This window comes from Taudactylus pleione, unplaced genomic scaffold (genome assembly GCF_031769625.1).
Source record: "Taudactylus pleione unplaced genomic scaffold, aTauple2 ptg000407l, whole genome shotgun sequence".
NCBI classification, from domain to species: domain Eukaryota; kingdom Metazoa; phylum Chordata; class Amphibia; order Anura; family Myobatrachidae; genus Taudactylus; species Taudactylus pleione.
This window is the reverse complement of record NW_028284809.1, coordinates 3,233,559-3,258,085: the sequence shown is the minus strand read 5'-3', so window position 1 is coordinate 3,258,085 and position 24,527 is coordinate 3,233,559. Positions and strand designations below refer to the sequence as shown.

The following is a 24,527-nucleotide window of genomic DNA, read 5'->3' as shown; positions in this document are numbered from 1 at the left end:
GTAACACACACACACTGCTGTTAGGGTAACTGTAACATACACACACATTGCTGTTAGGGTAACTGTAACACACACACACACACTGCTGTTAGGGTAACTGTAACACACACACACACACTGCTGTTAGGGTAACTGTAACACACACACACACTGCTGTTAGGGTAACTGTAACACACACACACACTGCTGTTAGGGTAACTGTAACACACACACACTGCTGTTAGGGTAACTGTAACACACACACACACACACTGCTGTTAGGGTAACTGTTACACACACACACACACATTGCTGTTAGGGTAACTGTAACACACACACACACACTGCTGTTAGGGTAACTGTAACACACACACTGCTGTTAGGGTAACTGTAACACACACACACACACATTGCTGTTAGGGTAACTGTAACACACACACACACACACACACTGTTGTTAGGGTAACTGTAACACACACACACACACACTGTTGTTAGGGTAACTGTAACACACACACACATTGCTGTTAGGGTAACTGTAACACACACACTGCTGTTAGGGTAACTGTAACACACACACACACACACACACACACACTGTTGTTAGGGTAACTGTAACACACACACACACACTGTTGTTAGGGTAACTGTAACACACACACACACACTGCTGTTAGGGTAACTGTAACACACACACACACACTGCTGTTAGGGTAACTGTAACATACATACACACACACTGCTGTTAGGGTAACTGTAACACACACACACACACACTGCTGTTAGGGTAACTGTAACACACACACACACACTGCTGTTAGAGTAACTGTAACACACACACACACACACTGCTGTTAGGGTAACTGTAACACACACATACACACTCACACTGCTGTTAGGGTAACTGTAACACACACACTGCTGTTAGGGTAACTGTAACATACACACACACACATTGCTGTTAGGGTAACTGTAACACACACACACACACTGCTGTTAGGGTAACTGTAACACACACACACTGCTGTTAGGGTAACTGTAACACACACACACACACACACATTGCTGTTAGGGTAACTGTAACACACACACACACACATTGCTGTTAGGGTAACTGTAACACACACACACACACATTGCTGTTAGGGTAACTGTAACACACACACACACTGCTGTTAGGGTAACTGTAACACACACACACACTGCTGTTAGGGTAACTGTAACACACACACACACTGCTGTTAGGGTAACTGTAACACACACACACACACACACTGCTGTTAGGGTAACTGTAACACACACACACACTGCTGTTAGGGTAACTGTAACACACATACACACTGCTGTTAGGGTAACTGTAACACACACACACACACACTGCTGTTAGGGTAACTGTAACACACACACACACACTGCTGTTAGGGTAACTGTTACACACACACGGCTGTTAGGGTAACTGTAACACACACACACACACACTGCTGTTAGGGTAACTGTAACACACACACACACACTGCTGTTAGGGTAACTGTAACACACACACACACACACACACACACACACACTGTTAGGGTAACTGTAACACACACACACACACACACACACACACACACACACACACACACACACACACTGTTGTTAGGGTAACTAACACACACACACACTGCTGTTAGGGTAACTGTAACACACACACTGCTGTTAGGGTAACTGTAACACACACACACACACACTGCTGTTAGGGTAACTGTAACACACACACACTGCTGTTAGGGTAACTTACACACACACACACACACACACTGCTGTTAGGGTAACTGTAACATACACACACACTGCTGTTAGGGTAACTGTAACATACACACACACACTGCTGTTAGGGTAACTGTAACACACACACACTGCTGTTAGGGTAACTGTAACACACACACACACACTGCTGTTAGGGTAACTGTAACACACACACACACTGTTGTTAGGGTAACTGTAACACACACACACACACTGCTGTTAGGGTAACTGTAACACACACACACACACTGCTGTTAGGGTAACTGTAACACACACACACATTGCTGTTAGGGTAACTGTAACACACACACTGCTGTTAGGGTAACTGTAACATACACACACACACTGCTGTTAGGGTAACTGTAACACACACACACTGCTGTTAGGGTAACTGTAACACACACACACACACACTGCTGTTAGGGTAACTGTAACACACACACACACTGCTGTTAGGGTAACTGTAACACACACACACACACACTGCTGTTAGGGTAACTGTAACACACACACACACACACTGCTGTTAGGGTAACTGTAACACACACACACACACTGCTGTTAGGGTAACTGTAACACACACACACACACTGCTGTTAGGGTAACTGTAACACACACACACACACTGCTGTTAGGGTAACTGTAACACACACACACACACACACACTGCTGTTAGGGTAACTGTAACACACACACACACTGCTGTTAGGGTAACTGTAACACACACACACACTGCTGTTAGGGTAACTGTAACACACACACACTGCTGTTAGGGTAACTGTAACACACACACACACACACACACACACACACACACACACACACACACACACACACACTGTTGTTAGGGTAACTGTAACACACACACACACTGTTGTTAGGGTAACTGTAACACACACACACACACACACACACACACACTGTTAGGGTAACTGTAACACACACACACACACTCTGCTGTTAGGGTAACTGTAACACACACACACACAGACTGCTGTTAGGGTAACTGTAACACACACACACACACACACTGCTGTTAGGGTAACTGTAACACACACACACACACACACTGCTGTTAGGGTAACTGTAACACACACACACACACTGCTGTTAGGGTAACTGTAACACACACACACACTGCTGTTAGGGTAACTGTAACACACACACACACTGCTGTTAGGGTAACTGTAACACACACACACACTGCTGTTAGGGTAACTGTAACACACACACACACACACACTGTTGTTAGGGTAACTGTAACACACACACACACACACACACTGTTGTTAGGGTAACTGTAACACACACACACACACACACACACTGCTGTTAGGGTAACTGTAACACACACACACACACTGTTGTTAGGGTAACTGTAACACACACACACACACACACACACACTGTTGTTAGGGTAACTGTAACACACACACACACACTGCTGTTAGGGTAACTGTAACACACACACATACTGCTGTTAGGGTAACTGTAACACACACACATTGCTGTTAGGGTAACTGTAACACACACACACACACACTGTTAGGGTAACTGTAACACACACACACACACACTGTTGTTAGGGTAACTGTAACACACACACACACACACACACACACACACACACACTGTTGTTAGGGTAACTGTAACACACACACTGCTGTTAGGGTAACTGTAACACACACACATTGCTGTTAGGGTAACTGTAACACACACACACACACACTGCTGTTAGAGTAACTGTAACACACACACACACTGCTGTTAGGGTAACTGTAACATACACACACACACACACTGCTGTTAGGGTAACTGTAACATACACACACACACACTGCTGTTAGGGTAACTGTAACACACACACACACACACTGCTGTTAGGGTAACTGTAACACACACACACACACACACACTGCTGTTAGGGTAACTGTAACACACACACACACACACACTGCTGTTAGGGTAACTGTAACACACACACACACACTGCTGTTAGGGTAACTGTAACACACACACACACACTGCTGTTAGGGTAACTGTAACACACACACACACACTGCTGTTAGGGTAACTGTAACACACACACACACTGCTGTTAGGGTAACTGTAACACACACACACTGCTGTTAGGGTAACTGTAACACACACACACACACACACACACACACACACTGTTGTTAGGGTAACTGTAACACACACACACACACACACTGTTGTTAGGGTAACTGTAACACACACACACACACTGCTGTTAGGGTAACTGTAACACACACACACACATACACACACACACTGTTGTTAGGGTAACTGTAACACACACACACACACACTGCTGTTAGGGTAACTGTAACACACACACACACACTGCTGTTAGGGTAACTGTAACACACACACACACACTGCTGTTAGGGTAACTGTAACACACACACACTGCTGTTAGGGTAACTGTAACACACACACACACACACACTGCTGTTAGGGTAACTGTAACACACACACACTGCTGTTAGGGTAACTGTAACACACACACACACACTGCTGTTAGGGTAACTGTAACACACACACACACTGCTGTTAGGGTAACTGTTACACACACATTGCTGTTAGGGTAACTGTAACACACACCAGGGTTGCCTACCCTCCCGATTCGGGCGGGAGCCTCCCGATAAACGGGTGCAGCTCCCGCCCCCCCGGGAAGGCAGGCAAGCCTCCCGCATGCCGCCGATCCCCTGTCTCCCCCCCGCCAGTACCTGATAAACCCCCGTCAGTGGGGGGCCGCTGATGCGATTCCGTCATTTTGCCCCCCCCCCCCTGCTTCACAATGCCTGTATTTCGGCATTGTGTGGCGGGGGCGGGGCCAAAATGACGTGATCGCGTGGCCCCGCCCCTGTCACACCCGGAAACTGCCTTCAGCCCGCCCGGCCACGCCCCCTGTTCTGCCGATCTGGCTGCTCCCTCCCGGAAGGAGCAGCCAGATAGTCGGCAAGTATGACACACACACACATGCTGCTGTTAGGGTAACTGTAACACACACACACTGCTGTTAGGGTAACTGTAACGCACATACACACTGCTGTTAGGGTAACTGTAAAGGGGCACATCTACTTGCCGCTGGGGTAACGACAGTATGATTACCACATTGTAATTGTACCGTCATTCCTCATCCCCTGCAGCGCCTACACTAAAAGATATGTCGTTCAGTGCAGGCACCCTCATCCCCGATCTGTCGTTATCGTCAGTGACCGGCATGTTCTGGTGATGACTGATGTTGGAAATGACCAGCGGGAGTTCGCATCGCTGATTGTTTCTGACATTTTCATGCCCGATTTGTGCACGATTACTGAGCGATTGAACAATAACGTTGTCGTTATCATTCAATCGCTCTGTTTAATCTGCAAGTGGATACGCAGCATAAGACACGCACTCACTGCTGTTAGTATAATTGTACCACACACACACTGCTGTTAGTGTAACTGTAACACACACACAGCTATTAGTGTAACTGTAACACACACACACAGCTGTTAGAGTAACTGTAACACAGCGCTATTAGTGTAACTGTAACACACACACTGCTGTTAGTATAATTGTACCACACACACATACACAGCTATTAGTGTAACTGTAACACACACACTGCTGTTAGGGTAACTGTAACACACACACTGCTGTTAGGGTAACTGTAACACACACACAGCTGTTAGGGTAACTGTGACACACACACTGCTGTTAAGGTAACTGTGACACACACACACTGCTGTTAGTATAATTGTACCACACGCACATACACAGCTATTAGTGTAACTGTAACACACACACTGCTGTTAGGGTAACTGTGACACACACACTGCTGTTAAGGTAACTGTGACACACACACACTGCTGTTAGTATAATTGTACCACACGCACATACACAGCTATTAGTGTAACTGTAACACACACACTGCTGTTAGTATAATTGTACCACACACACATACACAGCTATTAGTGTAACTGTAAAACAGCAATGAACCTAAATACTGTTTTTGGCACTTACTGTATGAATTGACAGCAAACTGGGACTAGTACCACTTTTACAGTCACTTTAGAGAGTTTCTCCAAATTATATATTTAACTAAAATATATTTTTTACCCAGTAGCCCTCCCAAAACTGTCCTAGATACACCATGCCACAGCTACGTCAGTGTCTAACACCCCTTCCACACATAGAGCACAAACCCGGGCTTTTGCACGTGAACGGGTATCAAACTGGGTTCTTGCCATGTTTGAATGCAAACAACCCAGGAAGAAGTCCCAGGTGCACGTCCCTGCTCTTTACCAGGGTCGGGCTGAGACTGGGGTATTTGCTGTGTCAGGTTGGTAAACCCAGCATTTTCCCAGAGCTTAGTCTGAATGGGATATATAACACACCTGACCCGCTTCCATTCATCAACCCTATAAACACTGTAGCTTTTATAGGGATACATTGTCCTTAAATGCAGGGTCCCTGCTATACAATGATTCTGCTAGATGGGGAGGGGGACAGATGGGTAAAAATTATGTTTTAATGTAGTTACTTATGTCTTTATTTCCTAATCCTAACCAACTTCTAAAGCATATGTCACCCCTCCCCCATCCTCGCTTTATGTGCGGGCACACTGGCCAACCCCCGACCATATAACAATGTGGGCCTGATTCGCACTAACTACGCGCAATGCCAATATTCATGCAGGTGGCCGATGTTATAAGTACCGCGCATGTCACATGTATCCTGATGGTTACTGCAGGGAAATGTCATTTTGGGTGGGCCTTTCTGCGTGGGGATAGGGGTTGGCTACCCAGATGTGAGCGTGTACTCCTGCGAGTCTTTCCCTATTTTTGAAGCAGCGAGAAGACTCACAAGAGTTCCTGCAGCAGCTGCGAGTCCCAACCTATTACATGAGCACCATAATGTCTTGTTTACGCTGGAATGAACCATAATAACACATCAGCCATTACCTCTCCCTGCTCAGAGCACAGTGACAATGTCAGAGGAGACTGGTTACTGGGATTCTTTGCACATTTTGTCAGTAAATGTCATATATTGAGTCCCTTGTGCTTTAGACATCGCATCAGCTGTATGAGGTGTCGCTGTTGGCAGAGTTGGCAGGATGGGCAACAGGACAATGAGAACTCTGATCTGCTGTGGGAGGAAGAGGGAGAGCGGTATAAATAGCTATAGCAGAGCCAATGGACAGTGTCAGTGATTATTACATACAGTACATAACAGTTATACTCCTAATAAGGCCGCGTGTATATAGTGTATGATTAATAGGGGTGATGTACACAGGCTCCTGGCATAGTGAATGCACTGGGTAGAATGCTCGGTGTATCCAGGTTGCCCTCCCTCAATGTGAGTTGTACGCAAACCAAGATGTGGGCGGATCCTGGGAATATCTGCAAACCGCACATGCACCGTACAAAGCAATCGCTGACTGCACATGTGCCGGACATGGTACACGGACAAGGAGCGAGATTACATGTGCCGGACATGGTACACGGACAAGGAGCAAGAGTACAAGTGCCAGACATGGCACACGGACAAGGAGCGAGATTACAAGTGCCGGACATGGTACACGGACAAGGAGCGAGATTACAAGTGCCGGACATGGTACACGGACAAGGAGCAAGAGTACAAGTGCGGACATGGCACACGGACAAGGAGCGAGAGTACAAGTGCCGGACATGGTACACGGACAAGGAGCGAGAGTACAAGTGCCGGACATGGCACACGGACAAGGAGCGAGAGTACAAGTGCGGACATGGCACACGGACAAGGAGCGAGATTACAAGTGCGGACATGGCACACGGACAAGGAGCGAGATTACAAGTGCGGACATGGTACACGGACAAGGAGCGAGATTACAAGTGCCGGACATGGTACACGGACAAGGAGCGAGATTACAAGTGCGGACATGGTACACGGACAAGGAGCGAGATTACAAGTGCGGACATGGTACACGGACAAGGAGCGAGATTACAAGTGCGGACGGATTAATCCATATCAGAAAACAAGAAAAAAAGGAGCATTCGTCAGGGGGCACCAGGACCAACAATTTGTTAAAATAATATTTCTTTATTGGTACTATATACATTAAAAAGATATCCCCGTGATATAAAAACTGTGCAATATGTAAAATCTATTATATAGTGTGAAATAAAGATAGGACAATAGTGTTTATAGGAGTAACACTATATTAAATTAAAGGCCGTGCCCCTTGTCTTTATCCGTTATTTTATAATTGTAATTACTTCCGCTCAGTGGCCATATTTCTCTAATCTGAGTCTCAGGATTACTGTATTTGTCTTCTCCCATAGGGCCGTATTCAATTAGAGGCGAAAAGCCCGGTTTGGCGAAACGTTTTCACCGATTTGGACTTTTCGCCTGTTTTCAACTTATCTCTGTTCAATTCCCGGAGTTTTCACCTAAGCGGAAAAAAAACAGGGGAAAAGTTTTCTCTATGTCTAGGCAGGCAAATTGGAAGTGCAAAATCTCTATTTTGGGGTGCAAATGACACCCCCCTAATGACGAATCAGTCCAAAAAACTTTCAAAAATTTTTTTTTTTAAAGTGGGAAAATGGGTAAAAAGTGGGGGGCCTGGTACTTTGGGGGCTACAGTATATGGATGAGACCGGTGTTTTGGGGATTGCACAAGGCTGCAGCAGGTGTATTTTTAAGACATCAAAATATTCTAGTACCCATTTTCATGTACCCCAAATTTGACCTGGGTACTTTTTTTTCCCTAAAGAAATAGCTTTCTATCATTTTTCAGCACTTATGCATATAATCATATCACAGCCAACTGTGACACTTTAAGAACACAAAACACTTTTATTAGGGCTACTAGGACACTTATATCTTGATTTCTAGTGTTAGTGCAGCTTTTTCTGGGGTACAGGCTGATTTCCGCTACAGACCTATTAAAGAGCTCACATTCCTGACAATTGATTTCCATTTGCTTTATAATTTGTAGACTGGAAGAGGGATGGCTGGGGACACAGAAGAGGGATGGCTGGGGACACACAAAAGTGATGGCTGGGGACACACAAGTGTACTGGCTTGTGACACAGAAGAGGGATGGCTGGGGACACAGAAGGGAAATGGCTGGGGACACAGAAGAGGGTTGGCTGGGGACACAAAAGAGGGATGGCTGGGTACACAGAAGAGGGATGGCTGGGGACACAGAAGGGAAATGGCTGGGGACACAGAAGAGGGATGGCTGGGGACACAAGAGGGATGGCTGGGGACACAATAGGGATGGCTGTGGACACACAAGAGTGATGGCTGGGGTCACAGAAGAGTGATGGCTGGGGACACAGAAGGGGGATGGCTATTGACACAGAAGAGGGATGGCTGGGGACACAGAAGAGGGATGGCTTGGGACACAGAAGAGGGATGGCTGGGGACACAGAAGGGGGATGGCTGGGGACACAGAAGAGGGATGGCTGGGGACACAGAAGGGGGATGGCTGGGGACACAGAAGGGGGATGGCTATTGACACAGAAGAGGGATGGCTGGGGACAGAGAAGGGGGATGGCTGGGGACACAGAAGGGGGATGGCTGGGGACATAGAAGAGGGATGGCTGGGGACACAGAAGAGGGATGGCTGGGGACACAGAAGAGGGATGGCCGGGAACACAGAAGAGGGATGGCCGGGGACACAGAAGAGGGATGGCCTGGGACACAGAAACGGGATGGCCTGGGACACAGAAGGGGGATGGCTGGAGACACAGAAGAGGGATGGCTGGGGACACAGAATAAGGATGGCAGGGGACACAGAAGAGGGATGGCTGGGGACACAGAAGGGGGATGGCTGGGGACACAGAAGAGGGATGGCTGGGGACAAGGGGGATAGCTGGTGACACAGAAGAGGGATGGCTGGCGACACAGAAGGGGGATGGCTGGGGACACAGAAGAGGGATGGCTGGGGACACAGAAGAGGGATGGCTGGGGACACAGAAGAGGGATGGCTTGGGACACAGAAAGGGGATGGCTGGGGACACAGAAGGGGATGGCTGGGGACACAGAAGGGGGATGGCTGGGGACACAGAAGAGGTATGGCTGGGGACACAGAAGAGGGATGGCTGGGGACACAGAAGAGGGATGGCCTGGGACACAGAAAGGGGATGGCCTGGGACACAGAAGGGGGATGGCTATTGACACAGAAGAGGGATGGCTGGGGACACAGAATAGGGATGGCTGGGGACACAGAAGAGGGATGGCTGGGGACACAGAAGAGGGATGGCTGAGGACACAGAAGAGGGATGGCTGAGGACACAGAAGAGGGATGGCTGAGGACACAGAAGAGGAATGGCTTGGGACACAGAAGAGGGATGGCTGGGGACACAGAAGAGGGATGGCTGGGGACACAAGAGTGATGGCTGGGGACAAAGAACGGGGATGGCTGGGGTCACAGAATGTAATTTTTCAGAAAATATGGAGGGAGGGGGGCTCCAGTCCATAACTTTGCCAGGGGCGCTCAAACCCCTAGATACATTCCTGCTCCCTGCAAAAAGGATCCATTTCAATTCAGTCCTCCGATCTATGGGGCGGCCACCTCCTTTTGCTGTGCTGTCCCCTCTGGCTCTTCCTCTTCTAGTGCATTTACAATTTTCCCCTATTGATGGATAGCTCCAGCCATCCACCAATCAGTGCTTAGATACTCCCACAACAGTAATTGGTGGATGGCCAGCATCATCCACCGATCAGTAATCTAGCATCCAAAACATAGTACAAACACTGTACACACTGTGGCAGCAGCGCAGCACAGGAAGCAGTTATACTCCGGGGCCCCCTAGAACCTCGGGGCCCGGTACAGTTGTACCCCTGGGCCCCTGAGTAGAGGATCAGTAACGGGTCAGAGTTATCGGGTAACATAAGCATCATTACAGGTCTCTATGTCTCTACATTGCGAGAGAGTCAGCATTGTGAATGTGAACAGTTGACATGTTATACCACACCCATATGGTCATACTGCCGTGTGGCCAATCTGTTTGTGGATGGCATCAGTGACTGAGTTATGTCATTACGGGGTCTATTTACTAAGCAGTGTTAGGAGACAGAGTGAAAAGTGATAAGAACGTGATAAGGTGCCAGCCAATCAGCTCCCAACTGTCATCTCACAGACTGTGTTAGAAAAATGACAGTTGGGAGCTGGTTGGCTGGCATCTTATCACTTTCTTATCACTTTTCACTCTGTCTCCTAACACTGCTTAGTAAATAGACCCCTGTATTGTATAACACATCAGTAGCTGATATTCTGTGTCACAGTTATAAGAGAAGACCATTATCTTTGTGCAGTGGTTCTCAAACTCGGACCTTTCTCAGGTCACCCAGCAGGTGCACAGGTGTATTCATTACTCACTGACACATTTTGAAAGTTCCACAGGTGGAACTGATTATTTCACTTGTGATTCTGTGAGGAGACCTGGAAAACATGCACTATTTGGGGTCCTGAGGACTGAGTTTGAGAACCTATGTCTTAGTGTATAAATGTGAAGATGATTAATAAACAGCTGTATTTACAGTAAGTTATATTTATCAATGTAACGTACTCATCTGTCACTTGTGGTCCTGTCTATTGGCTGTACCAGGCTGGGATGTTGTACTCGGCAGATGAATTCTGTTCCTTGATCCTCTATCAGTGATGGAGTGAATAGCAGACAGGCTGTAAAGCTGTAGGTCTTATCTGGCTGCTTGTGTTTATTGCTAATTGTAGTATAACGTTCATTAACAAGATCCAGGTTACGGCCTCTACTGTCCTTCTTATACCAGGTCACAGTGAGATCATCAGGGAAATACCCAGAGATTCTATACTGCAATTCTATCACCGGCCGCCAGGGGAAATCTACAAAGGAGACTAGATTTACTGTGTGCAGGGGAAACTAGCAGAGCTGCAGGGGCAAACACAAAGGGATAAGAAAATCCCCAGTGTCAGCGCTAAAATATAAATGATAATATAATAAATAAAATAAATAAATATAAAAATAGCAATGAATGGTTTCAATTTCTAAAACTTGCTCCACGTTAATGTCAACTAAATGACCTTTAGGGGTACATTACTAAAGTGCAGGTTTTTAGAAGTGGAGATGTTGCCCATAGCAACCAATCAGATTCTAGCTATTAACTTCTAGAAGGTGCTAGTTAAATGTTAAGTAGAAACTGATTGGTTGCTATGGGCAACATCTCCACTTCTAAACACTCACTTTAGTAAATATACCCCTGAAGGTGCATACACACACAACGATTTTTTTGAACGATTATCGTTAAACGATATCGTTTAACGATAATCTTTTGTAAAAATCGTTCACTGTCTGAGTCAAACGATGAACGATTTTCGTTCATGCGCGTTCACGTTTGTAGTTTGTAGTTCAGTCAGACTTGTCAACTGAACGATTTTCAGTAAGTTATGGAGCGTACACACGGTCAGATTTGTCAGACTTGTCAGATTTGTCAGATGAACGACTGAACGACTAAACGATGTGAACGATTTGAACGATTTGAACGATTGAACGATTGAACGATTTTTGACTGCATTAAAATGAATGGAATCGTCCAAGTCTGACTGCAAACCCATCAGATGTCAGATATCGTTATCTGACAAACGGGAACGCGCATCGTTGATCGTCCATCGTTCAGGCATGTCAGATATGAACGATTTTCCTTCAGATATGAACGACTGAACGATTTTTAAATCGTTATCGTCCATATCTGAAGAAAAAATCTGATCGTGTGTATGCACCATTAATATGCAAAAATCGTTTGTAGTTCTAAAAAATCGTTCATTACATTTAGTAAATGAACAACTTTAGTAAACGATTTTAGTTAATTTTTTCAAGGGAAAAAATCGTTTTCTAAAATCATTCATTAACTAAATCGTTGTGTGTGTATGCAGCTTAAAGGTGCATACACACACAACGATTTTTTGAACGATTATCGTCAAACGATGAACGATTATTGTTCATGCGCGTTCACGTTTGTAGTTTGTAGTTCAGTCAGACTTGTCAACTCAACGATTTTCATTAAGTTAATATGCAAAAATCGTTTGTAGTTCATAAAAATCGTTCATTACATTTAAATGAACATAGTAAATGAACAACTTTAGTAAACGATTTTAGTTCATTTTTTCAAGGTAGAAAATCGTTTACTAAAATCGTTCATTAACTCAATTGTTGTGTGTGTATGCAGCTATAGACCCAAATGACTTCTCTGAAAAAAAAAAACATTTATTACAGCTGATATAGTATCAAATATATTTATATCAAAGGCATGTTAAACTGTAATTCCCACTTTCTTAGTAAATAGATTACAAATAAAAAATAAGTCAGTTCAAGAAAAAGCCTAAAATGTTAGATCCGTGGGATAACTAATTGGGCGATCCAACTAGCAAATGTCAGCATTCAGTCACATAAGACAGTTGTCACTTTATAATATAATCCCAGCTTGAAACATCATTCTAGGTGCTAGATGTAACTCACCGCTATGCAGTGGCGTAAATTCATCCCAGACGCCCCGGAGGCAAGTTATAATTTGGTACCCCCCCTATAACAAAAAGGGAAAATAAATATGGTGCATATCTATCTATCTCATATCTATATATATCTATCTATCGCATATCTATCTGTCTATCTCATATCTATCTATCTATCTATCTATCTATCTCATATCTATATATATCTATCTCTCTCTCATATCTATCTATCTCATATATCTATATATCTCTCTCTCATATCTATCTATCTCTCATATCTATCTATCTCATATCTATTTATCTCATATCTATATATATATATCTATCTCATATCTATCTGTCTATCTATCTCATATCTATCTATCTATCTATCTATCTATCTATCTATCTATCTATCTATCTATCTATCTATCTATCTCATATCTATATACAGTCAGGTCCATAAATATTGGGACACTGACAGAATTGTCATATTTTGGCCTCTATTCACCACCACAATGGCTTTGAAATGAAACAAACAAGATGTGCTTTAACTGCAGACTTTCAGATTTAATTTGAGGGTAATTACATCCAAATCAGGTGAACGGTGTAGGAATTACAACGGTTTCTATATGTGCCTCCCACTTTTAAGGGGTCAAAAGTAATGGGACTATCAACTCAAAAGCTATTTCATCGACAGGTGTGGGCTATTCCCTCATTATTTCATTATCAATTAGAGTTTGCCAAACAACATCTACAAAAGCCATTACAGTTCTGGAACAACATCCTATGGACAGATGAGACAAAGATCAACTTGTACCAGAGTGATGGGAAGAGAAGAGTATGGAGAAGGAAAGGAAGTGCTCATGATCCAAAACATACCACCTCATCAGTGAAGCATGGTGGTGGTAGTGTCATGGCATGGGCATGTATGGCTGCCAATGGAACTGGTTCCCTTGTATTCATTGATGATGTGACTGCTGACAAAAGCAGCAGAATGAATTCTGAAGTTTTTCGGGCAATATTATATGCTCATATTCAGTGAAATTCTTCAGAACTCATTGGACGGCGCTTCACAGTGCAGATGGACAATGACCCGAAGCATATTGCAAAAGCAACCAAAGAGTTTTTTAAGGTTAAAAAGTGGAATGTTATGCAATGGCCAAGTCAATCCCCTGACCTGAATCCGATTGAGCATGCATTTCACTTGATGAAGACAAAACTGAAGGGAAAATGCCCCAAGAACAAGCAGGAACTGAAGACATTTGCAGTAGAGGCCTGGCAGAGCATCACCAGGGATGAAACCCAGCGTCTGGTGATGTCTATGCATTCCAGATTTCAGGCTGTAATTGTCTGCAAAGGATTTGCAACAAAGTATTAAAAAGTGAAAGTTAGATTTAGGATTGTTTAGTTTGTCCCATTACTTTTGGCCCCTTAAAAAGTGGGAGGCACATATAGAAACCGTTGTAATTCCTACACCGTTCACCTGATTTGGATGTAATTACCCTCAAATTAAATCTGAAAGTCTGCAGTTAAAGCACATCTTGTTTGTTTCATTTCAAAGCCATTGTGGTGGTGAATAGAGGCCAAAATATGAAAATTCTGTCAATGTCCCAATATTTATGCACCTGACTGTATATATCTATCACTCTCTCTCATATCTATCTATCTAATATCTATCTATCTCATATATATATATATATATATATATATATCACTCTCTCTCATATCTATCTATCTAATATCTATCTATCTCATATCTATCTCATATCTATCTATCTAATATCTATCTATCTGCAGAAAAACACTAATATAGAATATGTGATTTTTTACTATTAGGCCTATTTACTAAAGTAAATTTGCAGGATACCCCCCTCCCCCCCTCTTTTCTGGGTATATACAGCTATGCGTTAGTCACTTATAAAGTCGTGACCATTAGAGTCATCCTGATGTAGTCGAAAGCCATCTCAAGTGGGTGGGGAGCCCTCCTGATACCCCAGATAGAGGGGAAAACCACCTGATGTCGGAGCTTTGAGGAATGAGTTTAAGACCAGATATTGTAAAAGTCCTACTGTGGTGGAACTACAAATCACAAAATGTCCAGTCTACTGCCGACTGCTTCACATGCTGGGAAGTTGCTCCACCAAAGATCTGCCCCCAGACTCAGTCGCTGGTGCCCCAGGACCCGCCTCCCATTCCCTCTTACCCGCAGCTCCGTCTGGTGCATCCTTGTTGACATCCAGCCCCTGGAAGATCTGCAGCTGTGATTATGCTCAGGTCCAAGGCTAGAGCTGCCACTAGGGAGGAGTGGGACAGGGAGTTGTGGGTGAGGGGGGCGTCAGGGTCACACTGGCATGAGAAGCTGCTGAGGAGCAGCGACATTAATGAGCAGGGACAGTCTATAGATAGACGAGAGCAGCATCTGATGGTCTGAGACGGAACCCACCACTAGTATATGGTTATGGTGGCTTCTCAGGTGCCGGGAAGAGGTGCCATGTATTGGGCAGCCATGACGGTACACTCCGGGTACATATTTACAGGCCTAAGTGGGGTGAATATATTGTGGGCAATGGAGAAGGTGGCCCTTCAGTGCTGGTGCCCAGCAGCAGGCGCCACCTTTGTCTCCCATAGTTTTGCCCCTGCCACTATGCCCTACATCTAGGGACTTAAAACTGCATGTGGCGGTGGCAGAGAATGTGCACGATGGCGCTGCTTTGTATATTACTGCTCAGTGGGTGAAGTTGAACGGGACAGCGCCAGCATTTCCCCCCTGTATGATCACAGTGCTGGGGAAATCCTGTAGTAGCTGGACTGGTCACAGCTGAGGGAGACAGGTACTTCTTAATGTCAAAGTGCTCCCTCACATAAACCAGGAACAATTCAGTAATGTATTAGAAGTACGGCTTGCGGCTGTAAAAGTGACAACCGCTATGGACAATCCACGTATGAGAATGGATGTAGCGGAGTAAGGCGTACCCACGCGTTTCGTTCTACTGCAGAGAACTTTTTCAAGATAGTTAGCTCTCCATATTCCTCCTCTGTTATAGCAGGCTTACATAAAGCATTGCTAGCCACTGGTGGTATATTTGTAGGTAATGTTCACAGACAATCGATAACAATTATAAATGTATAAACACTTAAAAAACATTATTTGCCCAAAGTTAATAAGTGCTGTATAATCCATTGCTGTATACCCGGATATGTAGTAAATGATTGATATTTATTTATTAGCTTTTAATACAGATTATTATTAAGCATTATAGATATATGTTTGAGCTTCTCTCATAGAAAGGACACAACTTGTTACCTTTGGCCAAATAATGCTTTTTTAAGTGATTATACATTTATAATTGTTATCGATTGTCTGTGAACATTGGGCCTGATTCAGACCCGCTCGCGAGCGCTTGCAACCGGGTCGATGGTGGCCCAGAGCACATGCGCACGACAGAGCCGGCTCCGTCATGCGCATGCGCGAGACCCGGATAGCGACGGGCAAACCGTCGCTCCGGGTCTCGCACCAAAGGGGGCATGCTGTCGATGTTGAGTGACAGCACGCCCCCTTTGGTGGGCGGGCCAGGGGGGTGGCTGCCCAAACGGAGGCGTTCCCATGTGAACGCCTACCGTTTGGGGCCGGCCCCACTGACATCACAAGTGATGTCAGTGGAAAGATTCCGGCTCTGTTAGAGCCGAAATCTCTCTGGGGCTTGCGCCAATGAGACCCTACCACAAGGGTCTCGTCGCAAGCCCGATGGTCGCGATGGTGTTGACCATCGCGACCATCTTCCTGGCCACTCGCTATAGCTGTGGGTGTTCTGTCAGAGCGTCCGGCTCTGAATCAGGGCCTTTGTTCTTTTTTTTTTTTATGCCACCCAGGTACAGCAGGGTCCTCCTGGTGTGAAAGCCACCAAAAGGAGGGTAGAGCATGCTCTTTTCTAGCCTACCATGGTGGCCGAAATTGGATGAGTGGTTGCTTGGTTGCTGCCTGTGTTACCTTTCCATGTGCTCCATCTCCAACAAGCCAGGGAGCCTCTCACATTGCATAAAGTCCCTGATCACCCTTGGTCGATTGTGGCTGCGAACATCTTTGATTGAGGGTTATGGAACACGTGGTTTTAGTACTGTAGACTCATATTTTGGTTTGTTTGTGTTGAAATCTCTGTCTAATATTACCGGTACTGCTGTAATCAACAAGATGAAAAGGCAATTTTTGGTGCATTGAATTCCTCAACAACTACAGTATTTACTGACAATACCATGTGATTTATAAGGGCAGAGTTCTAGGTGTTTGTGCCTCAATGGGACACTAACCACAAGAACAGCAGCCCAACGTACCCACAGACTAATGGCTTAGCTGGGAGAGCAGTCTGGTCAGCAAAGCCTCTTTCGGAAAAGGGGTCCAGAGACCTGTCTGATCTAATTCCTAATTTGAGAAATATTCCCAGAGATTGGCTCCCGCCATCAGCACAGCGTTTGTTACCCAGGTGCACCTGCATGAAAATTCCCATAGTTCAAGGGAAAACTCCTACCACACGTGAAACTGGATGTGCACAAGGCTTTAACAGGTACCAGACAACTAAGTTTACCTATGACAGATCCTCACACTGAGTCTCTTGCACCCTAGTCAACTAGTTTGTATGGAAGCCCCATTTGGATCTGACAAGCTTGGCAAGGTTTAAGGACTGGCCCATAGACCCAATAGGGCGATGTGGCTCTATATGAGCACAACAGGCTCCAGTTACTGTGCAACTCTGCTAAGTTCCAACTGGCTCCAACTGGCTCTCCAGTTGTGGAACTACACATCCCAGCATGCCTAGCCACTGTTTTGCTATTAGGGAATGATAAAGCTGTGGCAAGGTTCAAAAAAAGAAAGGGTGTAGATGCAAATAAAGTTATTGTAGCTGGTGGCTTTTGTCATCCCTGCCCAGGCGGCCATTTTGTATGTTCAGACCAATATTGGTATTTCACGAGTAAACATGTGTCATCTCTGGTGATCCAGCATCATCCACTGATTCCATTACGGTAATAAAGATGTGCCTTACTATGGGGGAGGTGTATCAAACCATCTAAATTGGACAAGTAGAGAAGTTGCCCATAGCAACCAATCAGATTCTAGATATCATTTTATGGAACGTACTTAATAAATAATAGCTAGAAGCTGATTAGTTGCTAAGTTTAACTTCTCCACTTCAGAAAGTTTGATACATCTCCCCTTATATGTGTAAATAGACTGGTTTGAACAGTACTATGGCCCTCATTCAGAGCCGGACGCTCTGAGCAGAGCGCTCGCTCTGAATGAGGGCCGTCCTCCGTATAGCTGTGGGTCACCACTCACAGCACATACGAGCGTGCAGGATGATGGTCGCGATGGTCTTGACCATCGCCAGTGCGAGCAGAAGCCTGTGGTCGGGGTTTTCGACCACAAGCCCTGGAGTGATTTTGGCTCTATCAGAGCCAAAATCACTCCAACTGACATCACTAGTGATGTCAGTGGGGCCGGCTTCTGACGGTAGGCGTTCCCTTGGGAACGCCTCCGTCTGGCAGGCACGCCCCCGGCACGCCCACCAAAGGGGGCGTGCTGTCAATCAACATCGACAGCACGCCCCCTTTGATCAGACACAACGAGCGAAGGAAAGTCCTTCGCTCATCACGTCTGGCGCATGCGCACGACGGAGCTCCCTCCGTCGTGCGCATGCCCAGTGCACACCATCGACCCACTTGCGAGCGGACAGCCGCTTGCGAGTGGGTCTGAATGAGGCCCTATGTCTGGAGAGTGGAGGGAAAATTAACTATTTAAGAACTGGTGGCTGTGTACTGTATCAATGATAAAGGAAAAAGGAGACAACTGTAAATAGAAGATATCACCAAAATGGCAACAAGGTAAAGGAGAGGTATAAATGATGGGGGGATGATAATCTGCCTGATGCTGGAGTGGATATGCTGTGAGCACATGCAGATGTAAGGGCAATGCTCAACTTGGGTTCTAGGTGTAACATTTCAAGGGGGCTGACTCTGCAGCATTGGAAAACGTGAGTGATTCTTTGGCAGGGTAGCATCATTGCAGGCGGTGCGAAAAGTCTCCAGCAAGGGGTGGAGAGCAGGGACAGTGTGGAACATTACAGATGCCCATTTTAAGAGCAGCAGATCTGGTCAGGCAGGTTACGCACCCACCAGCAATATTTGTTATATACAGATATACAGTAGCCTAACAGCAATATCTGTTATATACAGATATATAGTAGCCTAACAACAATATTTGTTATATACAGCAGCCTAACAGCAATATCTGTTATATACAGTAGCCTAACAACAATATTTGTTATATACAGTAGCCTAACAGCAATATTTGTTATATATAGTAGCCTAACAGCAATATTTGTTATATACAGTAGCCTAATAGCAATATTTGTTATATACAGTAGCCTAATAGCAATATTTGTTATATAGTATATACAGTAGCCTAACAGCAATATCTGTTATATATAGTAGCCTGATAGACTACTGTATATAACAAATATTGCTAACAGCAATATCTGTTATATATAGTAGCCTAATAGCAATATTTGTTATATAGTATATACAGTAGCCTAACAGCAATATCTGTTATATATAGTAGCCTAATAGCAATATCTGTTATATATAGTAGCCTAATAGCAATATTTGTTATATACAGTAGCCTAACAACAATATTTGTTATATACAGCAGCCTAACAGCAATATCTGTTATATACAGTAGCCTAACAACAATATTTTTTATATACAGTAGCCTAACAGCAATATTTGTTATATATAGTAGCCTAACAGCAATATTTGTTATATACAGTAGCCTAACAGCAATATTTGTTATATACAGTAGCCTAATAGCAATATTTGTTATATAGTATATACAGTAGCCTAACAGCAATATCTGTTATATACAGTAGCCTAACAGCAATATCTGTTATATATAGTAGCCTGATAGCAATATTTGTTATATACAGTAGTCTAACAGCAATATCTGTTATATATAGTAGCCTAATAGCAATATTTGTTATATAGTATATACAGTAGCCTAACAGCAATATCTGTTATATATAGTAGCCTGATAGCAATATTTGTTATATACAGTAGTCTAACAGCAATATTTGTTACATATACTGTAGTAGTCATACAATATTTGTTATATACAGTAGCCTAACAGCAATATCTGTTATATATAGTAGCCTGATAGCATTATTTGTTATATACAGTAGTCTAACAGCAATATTTGTTACATATACTGTAGTAGTCATACAATATTTGTTATATACAGTAGCCTAACAGCAATATCTGTTATATATAGTAGCCTAACAGCAATATCTGTTATATATAGTAGCCTGATAGCATTATTTGTTATATACAGTAGTCTAACAGCAATATTTGTTACATATACTGTAGTAGTCATACAATATTTGTTATATACAGTAGCCTAATAGCAATATTTGTTATATACAGTAGCCTAACAGCAATATCTGTTATATATAGTAGCCTAACAGCAATATCTGTTATATATAGTAGCCTGATAGCATTATTTGTTATATACAGTAGTCTAACAGCAATATTTGTTACATATACTGTAGTAGTCATACAATATTTGTTATATACAGTAGCCTAACAGCAATATTTGTTATGTACAGTAGCCTAATAGCAATATGTTATATACAGTACAGTAGCCTAATAGCAATATGTTATATACAGTACAGTAGCCTAATAGCAATATTTGTTATATAGTATATACAGTAGCCTAACAGCAATATTTGTTCTATATATTAGCCATACAGCAATATTTGTTATATACACTAGTCTAACAGCAATATTTGTTATATACACTAGCCATACAGCAATATGTGTTATATATAGTAGCCTAACAGCAATATTTGTAATATTCAGTAGTCTAACAGCAATATTTGTTACATATACTGTAGTAGTCATACAATATTTGTTATATACAGTAGTCTAAAGGCGCGTATCCACTACACGAGAAAAATGAGCGATTGAACAATAACGACATCGTTATCGTTCAATCGTTCATTAATCGTGCAGTGAATATGCCGGCAACGACCAGCGATGCGCGCTCCCGCTGGTCGTTGCCGGCATCTGTCATCCCCTGAACATGCCGGCCAACCTGCCGATATCGGCAGGTTGTGCATGTTCATGGATAAGGGAGGGTGCCTGCACTGACCGACATATCGTTCAGTGTGGGCACATTATCCACTGCACAGGATGATGAACGATTGAACGATTACGATGTTGTACTTGTACAGTCGTTCCATTCTTGTGTAGTGGATACACACCTTAACAGCAATGTGTTATATACACTAGCCATACAGCAATATGTGTTATATACAGTAGCCATACAGCAATATGTGTTATATACAGTAGCCATACAGCAATATGTGTTATATACACTAGCCATACAGCAATATGTGTTATATACAGTAGCCATACAGCAATATGTGTTATATACACTAGCCATACAGCAATATGTGTTATATACACTAGCCATACAGCAATATGTGTTATATACACTAGCCATACAGCAATATGTGTTATATACAGTAGCCATACAGCAATATGTGTTATATACACTAGCCATACAGCAATATGTGTTATATACAGTAGCCATACAGCAATATGTGTTATATACACTAGCCATACAGCAATGTGTGTTATATACACTAGCCATACAGCAATATGTGTTATATACACTAGCCATACAGCAATATGTGTTATATACAGTAGCCATACAGCAATATGTGTTATATACACTAGCCATACAGCAATATGTGTTATATACACTAGCCATACAGCAATATGTGTTATATACAGTAGCCATACAGCAATATGTGTTATATACACTAGCCATACAGCAATATGTGTTATATACAGTAGCCATACAGCAATATGTGTTATATACAGTAGCCATACAGCAATATGTGTTATATACAGTAGCCATACAGCAATGTGTGTTATATACACTAGCCATACAGTAATATGTGTTATATACACTAGCCATACAGTAATATGTGTTATATACACTAGCCATACAGCAATATGTGTTATATACACTAGCCATACAGCAATATGTGTTATATACACTAGCCATACAGCAATGTGTGTTATATACAGTAGCCATACAGTAATATGTGTTATATACACTAGCCATACAGCAATATGTGTTATATACAGTAGCCATACAGCAATGTGTTATATACACTAGCCATACAGCAATATGTGTTATATACAGTAGCCATACAGCAATATGTGTTATATACAGTAGCCATACAGTAATATGTGTTATATACAGTAGTATAACAGCAATATGTGTTATATACAGTAGCCATACAGCAATATGTGTTATATACAGTAGCCATACAGCAATGTGTTATATACACTAGCCATACAGTAATATGTGTTATATACACTAGCCATACAGCAATATGTGTTATATACACTAGCCATACAGTAATATGTGTTATATACACTAGCCATACAGCAATATGTGTTATATACACTAGCCATACAGCAATATGTGTTATATACACTAGCCATACAGCAATATGTGTTATATACAGTAGCCATACAGCAATATGTGTTATATACACTAGCCATACAGCAATGTGTGTTATATACACTAGCCATACAGCAATGTGTGTTATATACACTAGCCATACAGCAATATGTGTTATATACAGTAGCCATACAGCAATATGTGTTATATACACTAGCCATACAGCAATATGTGTTATATACACTAGCCATACAGCAATATGTGTTATATACAGTAGCCATACAGCAATATGTGTTATATACACTAGCCATACAGCAATATGTGTTATATACAGTAGCCATACAGCAATATGTGTTATATACACTAGCCATACAGCAATATGTGTTATATACAGTAGCCATACAGCAATATGTGTTATATACAGTAGCCATACAGCAATGTGTGTTATATACACTAGCCATACAGTAATATGTGTTATATACACTAGCCATACAGCAATATGTGTTATATACAGTAGCCATACAGCAATGTGTTATATACACTAGCCATACAGCAATATGTGTTATATACAGTAGCCATACAGCAATATGTGTTATATACAGTAGCCATACAGTAATATGTGTTATATACAGTAGTATAACAGCAATATGTGTTATATACAGTAGCCATACAGCAATATGTGTTATATACAGTAGCCATACAGCAATGTGTTATATACACTAGCCATACAGTAATATGTGTTATATACACTAGCCATACAGCAATATGTGTTATATACACTAGCCATACAGCAATATGTGTTATATACACTAGCCATACAGCAATATGTGTTATATACACTAGCCATACAGCAATATGTGTTATATACACTAGCCATACAGTAATATGTGTTATATACACTAGCCATACAGCAATGTGTGTTATATACAGTAGCCATACAGCAATATGTGTTATATACACTAGCCATACAGTAATATGTGTTATATACACTAGCCATACAGCAATATGTGTTATATACACTAGCCATACAGCAATATTTGTTATATACAGTAGCCTAACAGCAATATCTGTTATATATAGTAGCCTGATAGCATTATTTGTTATATACAGTAGTCTAACAGCAATATTTGTTACATATACTGTAGTAGTCATACAATATTTGTTATATACAGTAGTCTAAAGGCGCGTATCCACTACACGAGAAAAATGAGCGATTGAACAATAACGACATCGTTATCGTTCAATCGTTCATTAATCGTGCAGTGAATATGCCGGCAACGACCAGCGATGCGCGCTCCCGCTGGTCGTTGCCGGCATCTGTCATCCCCTGAACATGCCGGCCAACCTGCCGATATCGGCAGGTTGTGCATGTTCATGGATAAGGGAGGGTGCCTGCACTGACCGACATATCGTTCAGTGTGGGCACATTATCCACTGCACAGGATGATGAACGATTGAACGATTACGATGTTGTACTTGTACAGTCGTTCCATTCTTGTGTAGTGGATACACACCTTAACAGCAATGTGTTATATACACTAGCCATACAGCAATATGTGTTATATACAGTAGCCATACAGCAATATGTGTTATATACACTAGCCATACAGCAATATGTGTTATATACAGTAGCCATACAGCAATATGTGTTATATACACTAGCCATACAGCAATATGTGATATATACAGTAGCCATACAGCAATGTGTGTTATATACACTAGCCATACAGTAATATGTGTTATATACACTAGCCATACAGCAAT

The 24,527-nt window shown here is 42.9% G+C and overlaps 1 protein-coding gene across 1 annotated transcript in view; it reads right to left on the bottom strand.

The window, feature by feature from the left end:
• Nucleotides 1-11,342: 11,342 nt before the first annotated feature.
• Nucleotides 11,343-24,527, bottom strand: part of LOC148506376 (uncharacterized) — a 143,949-nt gene continuing 130,764 nt past the window's right edge. The window contains exon 17 of the mRNA XM_088446875.1: nt 11,343-11,635. Within this exon, the coding sequence (XP_088303001.1) occupies nt 11,343-11,635 (293 nt within the window). The remainder of the gene's footprint in view (nt 11,636-24,527) is intronic.